This window comes from Lactuca serriola, chromosome 3 (genome assembly GCF_051521515.1).
Source record: "Lactuca serriola cultivar US96UC23 chromosome 3, Lser_US96UC23_V15, whole genome shotgun sequence".
NCBI classification, from domain to species: domain Eukaryota; kingdom Viridiplantae; phylum Streptophyta; class Magnoliopsida; order Asterales; family Asteraceae; genus Lactuca; species Lactuca serriola.
In genome coordinates, this window is record NC_136410.1 from 107,139,373 (window position 1) to 107,151,466 (window position 12,094).

The following is a 12,094-nucleotide window of genomic DNA, read 5'->3' on the forward strand; positions in this document are numbered from 1 at the left end:
TAGAGCATTGATCCTATGGTTCTCGGATCTTAAGTAAGGTTTAGCACTATGGGTTTTTGGGAAGAAGATTCATTCTTCCTGTTAGGATGATTATAGGAAGTGTTTGTACTCTTCTGGATCTTCAAGAATTCATCAAGCCTAATGAATCTCAAGGATCTATTTATGAATTTGTCTAATTTCTTGCATGGGGTCATGATAAGATCCTCGTAAAATGGAAAATCTCTCTTTAGTCCCATCTTGAAAGATTTCAGGGCTGTTTCTATGTCTAGATGTGGGTTATCTAGGATTTTTTTCCTAAACCTATTAACATAATCTTTGAAGGGTTCATCAGTGCCTTGAGTTACTTTGTAAAGATCACTTGTTAGTTTTTCTAAAGATCTACAACAAGAAAATTAGTTTTAAATAAGTTAACCAAAAGTGGGATGGAAGTAACAGAGTAAGGGGACCATTTATGAGCCAACTTAATGTAGATCTTGTAAGGGTTGAACCAAAACCCTTGCATAAAGAATTTTCCTTGAATTGTTGCGGAATTGGGACTATCTCCATGCTTTTCTTTATATTGGGCAATATACTCCTCAGGATCCATGGTCTCATCATACATCTTCATTTTTGGCGCTTGAAACCTCTTTGTAACTTCAATGTCGCATAGGGGGGGGGAGCGAATCTTGTAATCCTATGGATGACATCTAATGTCCCGAAAATACCGACTGAAATTTTCATTTTTAAATATGTCAAAACCATTCATTCATTAGCCCAAAAGACAACCAGATTAAAAGTATTCTAAAAACATCAGAGTAAAATCATAAAAAAAATCATTGCTGAATAAATCCCCAGGCGATACACTACGATCAAGCCGGGCTCTTCCTTTTAAAACTGGAAGTACCTGGAAATGTTTAAACCACAAAACCATAAGCACAAAGCCTAGTGAGTTACCCAAAACAACATATACAATACATATCAGTGGCCCTAGCCTTGGGGTATATTCTAACCTAACATACAATCATGGGCCCAGCCTTGGGCTTTCTTTCAACTCGAACATACAATAATTGGCCCAGCCCTAAGGTTTCTTTCTACCCAAACATACAATCATGGGCCTATCCCTAGGGTTTCTTTCAATCCAAATATACTACTATGAGCCCAACTTTGGGCCCCATCCATGGGCTATATTTCAACCCAATCATAAATGCAAGAGTCACAAAGACATCTAACATCCAATATAACACAATGCATTAGGACGACATTGTTGCCTTTGACCCACAAGTACAGTGAAAAGAATCACTTGAACTACTCAACAGAATCCCAATATATACTTCAACATCAGAACAACTAACCCAAGTTTCCTAAAGCCAATCCGAAACCAACCCTTAGTCAAATACTCAATTCTACCCAAGTTTGACCAAAAGTCAAATAGGTCAAAAGTCAACGGTCAAAGCTAACGTCAAAATTGACAACAACAGCCCTCCATGTCGTGTCCTTCCTTGGCCACGTCGTGGGAACTAAGTGCCAAAACAATCGTTGATTCCCAAGTCGCCATGTCGTGGTAGCCAAAGGCCATACCGTGGGGATTGGTCTGAACAACCAAAATGAGCTTAATCCATTTTCTTCCAATTTCAAGAGCTCCAAAGCTCATATTTGATTCTTTCCAAGGTCTTAATGGATAAAGTTTCTAACTTTATCCATTTGGAAGGTCCAAACCACCAAGATGTAGACTTTTAAGCTTCAAATGGACCAAAACTGCATCTTTCTCAACTTAATCCATTAAGTCCAAGTCCCCCACTTCCAGATCTGAATCAACAAGATGTCTAGAGGGATAAAGTTTCTGAATTTATCCATAATAATTCCCCAATCATTCAATATCTAAACATTAATACACCAAAATGGCCTAAAGGACCAAGATAACCTGCATGGCTAAAAGGGCATGCAAACGATCATAACTTTACTGGTCCATGGGGTCCAAGAAACATTCCAAAATGATCAAAAGATGTTGGAGTCCACTCAACTCCAAGATCACTCATAAAATGGACCAAATGTGCCAAAACCCCCCAAATGAAAAGATCTAATGAACTAGATAACAAGATTGGAACTTTATACTTACAATGGTCGATAAATGTAGTGCCTTTGATAGATCCAAACTTGAAGCATCATTCCTTGCGACTAAAATAATCTTCTTGATCTTCTTCTTTCATAAAAATAACATAAAAAACATCCAAAAGATGAGAAATGAGAATTGAGAATCTAAAATCTTGAAGGTGGAGGCTAGGGTTTCTCCTAAGAGGTTCTAGAGATGATGGAGGCTGATAAAATGCCCAAAAATGCAAAACATTAAGCTTAAATACATTGAAAACCCTAAAAAATCATGGGCTTGGGTCCTTAATGATCCCCAGTCTATGGCCACGACTTTCACCCAAAATCACCTCAACTTCAAACAACCATAATCTTTTCATTTCAACTCCATTTCTGGCGATGTTTATATCCACAAAAAGGTATTGACGAGTCCCACACTTCTATCTAGTTAATTTTGGCTTAACACTTTTCGCACTAAAAACCATAATCTATGCAAAAATCCTAACATATAACTTTTCCCATTTTACCCTTTAGCTCCAAAACACAAACCAATGGCTTAGATCACCTAACCAATATTATCAACATCCAATAGGTTCTAAACCCCTATTCCCTTGAAGCCCATGACTTTTACTTGATCCATTTATTGCCTTCAATCTCGAAATAAGAAACATCTCAGAACAGGATGCTACATGACAGGTGAAACCTCTAGTATTGGTTGAATGACTCCTGGTACACTTGAGATCACATCTCTTAGTTGCTTGAGTTCCTTTGCCATGACTGGTCTTATCCCATGATCTTGGGTACTAGGTGGAATATTGAACATCCTTTCAAGATCATGGTATACAAGATCTCATGTACTAGGAGTTGCCGCATCTATGAAGATGGAAGATTTCTTGGATATGAAGTCTCCGACTTGGGATACATGATCTCCCGTACTGGGAGCCTAGTGCTTCCATCTGATCGAATATCATCTTGTTGGTTTCACTTTACTTAGTGACATGTCGATCCATTCTAGTCAGCATAGCTATGATCTCGTTGTTCAAGACAATAATTGGTATTTCCTGAGTTGCACTTCCTGAGTATTGGAGTGACGAGGATGTTGGGATTCTCTTTCTAGGGATCTCAACATTTCTTCTTTGTGAGGTGGTTGCAGAAAGTGAGGGAAGGCTTTGACCATTTGAGACAAATGAAATAATGCTAGAAGTGGATTTTGGTAAAGAAGACATTTTTTTGTGCAAAAATGTGTAAGTGATTGAAAATCTGAAAAAAAACTTTTCGAGTAAGTTTGAAGAGAAAAATAGAATAACACCACTTGTCCCATGTGATGCCAAATTGTTTTGGTCACAAATTATGTAACACTGTGAATTTTCAAATAAAATTTTCATTTTTAAAATCACATAAACTCAATATCACATTTCCCAAAACCACAAAATGTATAAGTTGTCAAAACAAAATGCAACAAATGTTTGATAAAATCCCAGAATCCTCAAACTCATAATCTTTATCTCGTGTGTAAAATCAAGTTGGTGCCTTCTTGTGATCATGAGAAGTACCTGAAACACATATCACACAACACGGTAAGCACGAAGGTTAGTGAGTTCCCCAAAATACCATATACACAAATAATAAGCCTCTCATGGCTATAGCTCGACATGGACCCTCCGGTCATGCGTCTCGATGAGGACCCTCCGGTCTCACGACTCGGTGTGGACTCCGGTCATGTGTCTCAGTGAAGACCCTCCAGTCTTACAGCTCGGATCAGACCCTTAAGTATTGTATCTCAGTGAAGACCCTCCGGTCTCACAACTCGGTTTGGACCTTCCGGTACTAATTCAGTAAGGCACATAATAATATAGCATATATCACAAAGACAAGATGCATAATATCACATAACTCAATATAAGCACATAGGACCCTCCGGTCGATAACTCAAATAAGACCCTCTAGTCACACAGTATTACCACTCAGATAAGTATAGTGAGAAGACTCACCTCGTAAGTAAATAAGTAGATCTAGTACCACACGAACAGTCTAGACTCTGCCTACATAATATAATCATCTCTAATTAACACTTTATAATCACAACTCTAAAAAGTTAGGTTAACCCCTTTCCTCACTCTCGGAAATGGTGAAAGACTATTTTACCCATCCATGGTCTTCTTAACCCATGTCTTGACCAAACCCTAAAAGTAAATAAAAGTCTACGCTCGAGTCAACAGTCCATGTTGACCCAAATCGTCGCTTGCATCTACGCGACTCGTCGAGTTCCTTCTTTTCTCTGAAAGATTGGGAAAGTCCAACTCAACTCGTCGAGTTGTCTCATCAACTCGTTGAGTTGTAGCGTGTCCAGACTATCGGGGAAAACCCTAACCGACTCGTCGAGTTGGCTCATGTACTTGTCGATTCCCTCTAGTCCAATTCTCAATTAGACGATTCTAAGCAGAAATAAGGTCCCAAACTCTAGATCTAGGCTCCCAAGGCTGAAATACCACGTAAAGCTACAAGCTTTACGTCCATGCATGGCATCTAGGGCTCAAATTGCCAAAACAAAACTCTATAGAAGGTTTAATGTTTGGAGCTTGACCAATAACTTGGATCTTTATACTCAAGGGACCTCATACAGTCCATATCTGAAGTTTCCACTACATGTCATGCTCAAATGACTCAAAGGTTAAAAAGGAAGATGGAAATGGCCACAAACAACCTAAAGAAGAGATCTAACCAAACAATGATCAAGGTGATAGCTTTTTACCTCCAAATAGCAGCTAGCACTGAAGTAACACTGGATGCAAGGCCTTATTCTCATTCCAAGCCTTATGCTCTTCTATCTTCTTCCAAGAATGCACCAAATCACACACTTTTAGTCTCTCTCTCTTTCTCTCTCTTTCTCTCACAGATGAATACAACTCGATTAGGATTTCTCTCAGTGTGTCAAAATGATAAGGGAGGCGTAAATGAAGGCTTAAGGTCCTTTAAATAGGACACAAACCCTGAAAATTAGGGTTTTCATACTCAACTCCTACTCATCGAGTTGGGGTCCACCAACTCGTCGAGTAGACTCTAAAAATCACGCGAGTGTCTCCAATTCTACTCGGCGAGTTGGGGCCTCCAACTCGTCGATTTTCCTTAACAAAATGAATAGAATATAATTAAATATTATACATGGGAGTCGGGATGTTAAAAATTAACAAACTAATTTGATAACCAAATTAGTAAGTGTGGTGTGATGTTTAAGAAAAATGTTGAAAAGTAGAGCGTTGAAGATCTTGAGATATGTCAAAGATCTTGGTTGTACCCAAGATCATGGGAAGAAGATAGTGATATTCAGAAAACTGTTTAATAAAGTTGATTCATTTTATATTATAAGCAAGTGTATTTTGGAGTATTCGGGAAAAAATAGTGTTAAAATAGTTAATAGTTAATTTTATATAAGGAAATTCTAAGATACTTGAGAAGGTATCAAGATTACACCAAATATCTTGATAAGCTGATATGAAAACAGATAAACGATCAAATAAATATGTAAACAATGTTGTAATCATTTAAACAATTATTAATGAGTAAAATCAAAGTAAGAACACATAGATGTATGAAGAAAGACCTTAATCCTTTTGGTTTTCCGACGTAAAACCTTAGGAGGTGATAAACTCACCTGCCCTAGAACACATATTAAATCGTAAATAAATCTTACAAGTGCTACATGTTCTTAGAAAGAATGTGTTTGTGCTAAAGTGTTGAAAGAATCAAAAAAGAAGAAGTGGACATGTCTATGTGTATTGATCAACTAGTATTTTATACATAACAAGAATAACTACAACTCCAAGATTCTTGGGATTCTCCTTGATCTTTGCTTGACCCGATTTTCTAGAGGGTCTTCAAAGTTAATGATGAATTGACCATATGTAGTTGACTTGGTATAGTTCTTTTTCTTTAAGCCTTGAGTCCATGCACAATATTTTATAAGAAAAATGATGAAAGTCCAACATACTTAATAAATTCAAGATCTTTAGCTTGCATGTGATGTTAGTTCAATTTCAAGATGTAAGCGGTAAGTAAAAATTTCTATCTATAATACGTATTACATAGAAGTCTAAGAATATATAACAAGTTCCTTGCAAATTTCATTCAAGACGGTGGTTACAAATAAAAGACTTAATTTCGATATGTATTCTTGCCCTTCAAAGACACGCACGGTCTGAAGGACAATGATTGTCACTATTTCGTTTACCACGACTAACCGATTACCACATGTTATCATATTTCATATAGTTGGTATAGCTATTCGCAACATCATAGTTGAATATGCATTCTTTTAGTTGTTTTTGATTTCATCCCTAAAATAGGGATGATTGACATATAAGGAATGGATGGATCGTGTATAGGATAGAGAACTTCTTATGCACAATTATGATCATCAACAGTTATTGTGACTTCTTTTAGAATATGATAATCAGCACAAAGTTCTAACAAAAATGGTCGTCTCGTATTTTGTTCAAACTTGTTACATCCTCTTATTAATCATGTCATATTGAAACATCTTCAGATAATGCGTCATTGTCTACCTTGTCTACTCCATCTCTCCTAAGTAGCTCTACTCTATCTCTTCTAAGTAGTTTGTCAAATTTTCCCCATGATCTCCTTATTTTAATAAATGAATATGTTTAATCTTCTTTTGTCGTGTGTCACTTTATTAGACATCCTGATTAATGTCATGACACTTGTCAATCTATTGATTATCCATTTCAAATTTCAAATTTTCAACTGTAATTACATTAAATTAATAAAATTAATATAGACTATAAATTTATGTATTTATTTAAATCAACAATTATAATTTTATATAACTAAAAAATATCTCTTAATTAATAATTTATTTAAAATAATTGATTAATAATTTTGAATTTTATTATGAAAGTTTAATTAATTTTGTAACAATGGTTCTTACGGATTATAAATTAGTATCTATATAAAAGATAATTCTATCGTAATGGTATTCATGTTTAAGAATGTTATACTACTTCATACATCTTAATGTTTTTGCAAAATAGTTGATGGCTTTTTTGAACACAATCGTAAACATGCCAACCCAATTCCTTAAATAGATTTTGCAACAAATTTTTAGAATACATTGTATTCCATTCCTCCAAAATCAACATTAATTATCATTATGAGAGTAGGATCATGATACTTCACAGTATAAACGATGAAATCAAGTATGATACAGCCATCCATGGTACAAGACGTCCTACTAAAATACATCAATTGTGTTATTAATCATTACATTCGTGGAAAATATGAAGAATCAACTAAAAATACATAACTTACCTTAATCGATCAGAGATTTAAGGGGGGTTTATTGGAATCAGTTTTGGTATAACGAATCACATTGATTTTTTTTCATATCTATTTTTCCTTGTTTGCCCCAAAAGTTTTAACCTTTTCCTATGAGTGCAAGGAAAGTTCTTTTCTACAATATTGTATCAAAGAACGGAAACTTAAACAAAGATTTTTGTTTAATAACGAATCTTAAATTTATAAAATAGGAGATAGTTTTGTGTATACATTGTATATATGACTCGTTGGTAATATAAGGGAAGAGTGGTTCTTATTTTGTACTCTTACGACTCCTTCACAACAATATATAAAGAGAAAGACAAAGATACATATGTATGCGTTATATATATCTCAAGATTAGCGAACTCTTATACTTATGAGACTACTAGTATTATCAATTTATCATTTCGTCATTGCATCAATGTAGTCCTTCATATTCATCACTGAACTCTTATACTTATGAGACTACCAGTATTATCATCTCCTCAGTGCATCATATGTAGTCCTTCGTATTCATCACTTATCAAATATGCATATTCCAATATCAGAATGATCTTGGTGGCTCGAACTCAACAAAACATTCAGCTTCCCTCCTCCTCCTCCTCCACCATCTTCTTCTTCCCTACCACGTTCCATAAACATATAAGAGAAATTCGAATTTTCTTTCCCTTGAAAGCTGGAAGACAAACCTTCACCAATCCCATATCGATCCTCTTGGCTCAACTGAGAAGCTACAAACTTATCAAGAGCTCTCCAGTCAGTCACTTTATCGACGTTATCTATATTATTCATACTAATTTTGTTGTTGTGTATGTTTCTCCCTCCTTGTAGATCGTCTTCTAGATCATTATTTTCAGATGATGACACCAATGATATAGAGCTAGGCTTCTCTATTAATGGGAGTGATGGGCTTTCGAGTTGTGGAAGTTGTACATATTGATCACATTGGACGAAGTTCAAATTCTCTACTGCTTCCAACTCTTGCTTGCACATGAAGCTTTGTGAAAATATGGAACTCGATGGTTGACTTGTAATGTAATCAATCGGATCCATGCGACTTGAATCATCATAGAAGAAGTTTGATTCCCATCCTTCGGTGGTTTTAGTTTGTCCAGTTGATCGTTTCTTGAATGCACGACACACCACCCATCCTTCTTCCTGCAAAAGATTGATCACCATGCATATATAGTCAACTAAATAATTTCACAAAAGAAGGTAACCAATAGCTAGATCAGTTAGAAAATATATAATAGGGATCGAGCAAACTTTTTTTAATTGATTAATTACAATTCTCTTAGCTAGATGAGTCCAAAATTATTATATTTATACTTTTGTACGAAACATTTTAAACCATTCCTTTATTGCTAGATCCTCTTTGACTTAGTGACTAGATGTAAGAAGTGTTCTGAAACCAAAGAAAACATGATACGGAAGTCAAACTGTGATGGATTATGTGTACATGGTGGAAGACTACTTTAAGAAGTTAAAAAATTCACGGCGAAAAGCCAAGTACTTGCATCCTCCTTTGAATTGAAATTATTTTTGTGATGAACGTTTTTTTTATTATTATTGATGGTCGTGAAAACGGTGAAAGTAAAAGTTTTTTGCCTCACATACACACACATACTCTCAAGGATTTTACACCAAAAAGGAAATTAAGGGAAAGGGACATCCAAACACAAACTAAAGAATACAAGACAGTGGCTGAGAGCATGCATGAAAAAAGTTATTTTTATACGACACACACATGATATCTTGTAGGTTAAAACTAAAAGCATAAATGATTTTTTTTTAACATATTCTATTGAAATTTGTAAAATTTAATCCAGAGAAAAAAAATAATAAAATTGTATGAAATATATATCCATTACACTTTATAAAATTGTGGAAATTGATTGATTAAAAATGAACAGTGGGATCGGAATTTTAACATGGGATCGAGCTCTAATCAGTCTAATATGTTGTAGATAGTAAACGAGGTGAAAAACATTAACCGAAACAAATTATTTGATGGTGATTAGTCGAAATATAATTTTGTTAATGAATTTACGCACTGAAGGTATGTTTTTGTTCCTTGTTTAGATCTCCAACCAAGAATAATTTTTTTTATCAAAACATAAAATATATATGGTACAATATTGAGCATATAGACGTTTTGATGATTTGATCCAGAGAACAAATATGAAAGATCGAAGACTGACAAGAAGAGAAAAAATTAAAACTGGAAAGATTGGAAAAAGATGAAGAGAACTACGTTTTCTTTAAATATGAAATGTTCGACTCAACAAAGAAGACACCATGGTTAATATATGGAAAATAGATGAAGATAGTAAAAATAACATAAAATCAACAACCATATTTTTAAAGATTAAATCTAAAGATTTATCAAAAGAGAAAAAATAACCCATGATAACTGGAGAAAAGATGATTTATATCGTAAGCAAGAACATTTTTTTTTGAAGAGTGAATGAGATCTACATTTGGAATAATTACTTGCCTGAGGAGGACCATTTTCTTCGGATTCAAGCCTGTATTCATGCATGATCCAATCGGTTTTCTGTCCATTTGGTGCTCTTCCTTTATAAAACACAAGAGTTTTCCTCATTCCTATGAGCCTAAGTTTTTCGTAAACTGCTTTGTCTCTTCCAGTAGCCTTCCAAAAACCTGCCATTGTTGCCCTATTCGTCCTCGTTCCCGTTGGATACTTTTTATCCTTGTGACTAAAGAAGTACCATTCAGTTTGCTCTTCGTATCCAATCCTACATCTTTCTATAAAAAAAGAAAAGAAAAAAACAGATCAAACGTACGTTACTGATAACTCAATGTCCTATCAAAAAGTATATTCAAAAATATTTGTCGTCATGATCATAGCTTGATATTGATCATAGGCTGGCTGAGATTTTGACAAAAATGGTTTTCTTTATAAATGAAAAGAAAAAACCTAAAACCTAATTATTAGCAAGATGAAAACTTAAGCAAAAGATTTTCTTGAAGATCTTTGGATCGTGTAGCGATACGTAATAAGAAACCTAGGAAGCGAAAGAATACCTATCAGATCCCATGGTTCGATCCTGTATAGATCGATGTCTCTAATTACATCAAGATCGATCTTCTGAGATGCAACCTTCTTCCTTAGGTAATAACCGACGAGTTCTTCATCAGTAGGATGAAATCGAAATCCAGGAGGGACGCATGATGATTGATCCATGGTGTCCATGATAAAATTTAACTAATATTACAGGTACTGTATCGTACTGCTTCAATTTTGCATCAAATTCACCACCAACTTTTCTTTAGTGCTAGATGATTATGATCCTTGAATAATCATAAGCATAGAGAGAAATTGAATATATTGATATGAGTTGATATGCAAGCACGAGCAGAAAAGAGAAGATGGAAAAAAAGGCTAGCTATAAAGGAAAAGAAAGATGAAAAAGAGAATTATCAACCATACAAATTAAAAAGTGACAAGTGTTATCAGTGACAATCATCAACTCATTTGGTGGTGAGCTACACTCATAACCCAAACAGTGCTTATTCTTCTCTAGAAAGACAAATGAGTAGAGTCAGCATAATGTTAACAGTGTGGTGGTGTTGGGAAAGACCCAACGTACATAACAAGTTTATATGTCATCAGCCATTGACAATTAACTTGAGTCAAAAGTTTAAAGATTTAATTAATTAGTATGATAGGTGCGAGGGAATGTTGCACCTCTAACGGTTTTACCACGTGTAAGGCTATCCTGTAAGATGTCTTTTTTACACGTAGGAAGAGAATTTTCACTAATAAACTTCACCCCAAAGAATAGTAATTGTATCGTAGAAAGTGGGGGTGGTCACATCTCTCTCTCTCTCTCTCTCTCTCTCTCTCTCTCTCTCTCTCTCTCTCTCTCTCTCTCTCTCTCTCTCTCTCTCTCTCTCTCTCTCTCTCTCTCTCTCTCAAACACCACCTCAAAGTATAGTAAGTGTGTGTTGTGAAAAGACATGATTGTTAGAAATTTGGGATAATAAAAGGCTTCGAAATTCTAAGAATTGTGTATACACTTTCAAGTTAAAGTATTTGGGTGGTACTTCCAACCTTTAACCGGAGAACACTTAGAAATGAGAGCAAGAACAGGATAATCTGAGTGTTATGAATTTCGTGTGTACCATCAAATGAAGACCAAAAATTAGTTATGTAACTTTTCCATTAGAAAACTGTCACCACACAGTTGTATGTCTGAAAACTGTCACAAAAAACAGTTTGATGTCTGAAACCTGTCACTAATCCGGGTTATTTATATAAGCGTCAAAACAAAGTAAAAAACCGGGTTTATTTCAAAAAATTCAGATTTCTGACGCATTTTTAATATAGCAATATAACTCAAATAAAAAATTCAGCTCAACCCCAGCCAGGGGCTGTGTCCCTTGGATCCCGCTAGGGGCTGCCGCCCCTTGGACCCCGCTCCCACGGGCGCTGCTTCCGGACCCCCGTTCATTTAGGGGCTTCACCCATAAATAACAATCTACTTTAAATCTTAAATGAACTTAAACAAGTGTGCACTCCGCACGTTCCTTACTTGTTTAATATTCATCAAGATTGATTTTTTGTCAACAAGTCAATCCATTACATTTAAATACACATTGATGATACAAAATCACCAACAAAATTGTCAGTAACTTTATGGGTTACAAGATGGTTGATTCCAAGCCTGTT

General features: G+C 35.2%; 1 protein-coding gene across 1 annotated transcript; it reads right to left on the minus strand.

Moving 5' to 3' along the window:
- Positions 1 to 7,570: 7,570 nt before the first annotated feature.
- On the minus strand, positions 7,571 to 10,962 carry LOC145093004 (NAC domain-containing protein 76-like). The gene is made up of 3 exons (XM_079031033.1): positions 10,447 to 10,962; positions 9,896 to 10,167; positions 7,571 to 8,556 (listed from the first exon to the last, which is right to left on the minus strand). The coding sequence occupies exons 1-3, from the start codon at positions 10,613 to 10,615 to the stop codon at positions 7,915 to 7,917; spliced, it is 1,083 nt and encodes a 360-aa protein (XP_078887159.1). The 5' UTR covers positions 10,616 to 10,962; the 3' UTR covers positions 7,571 to 7,914.
- Between the last annotated feature and the right edge of the window lie 1,132 nt (positions 10,963 to 12,094).

Coding starts and splice junctions, on each gene's coding strand:
- LOC145093004 (XM_079031033.1), bottom strand. CDS start 10,615: ATGGACACCATGGATCAATCATCATGCGTCCCTCCTGGATTTCGATTT. Junction 10,168..10,446: donor CGAACCATGGGATCTGATAG/GTATTCTTTCGC, acceptor CTTTTTTTATAG/AAAGATGTAGGATTGGATAC. Junction 8,557..9,895: donor AAGAAAATGGTCCTCCTCAG/GCAAGTAATTAT, acceptor AATCTTTTGCAG/GAAGAAGGATGGGTGGTGTG.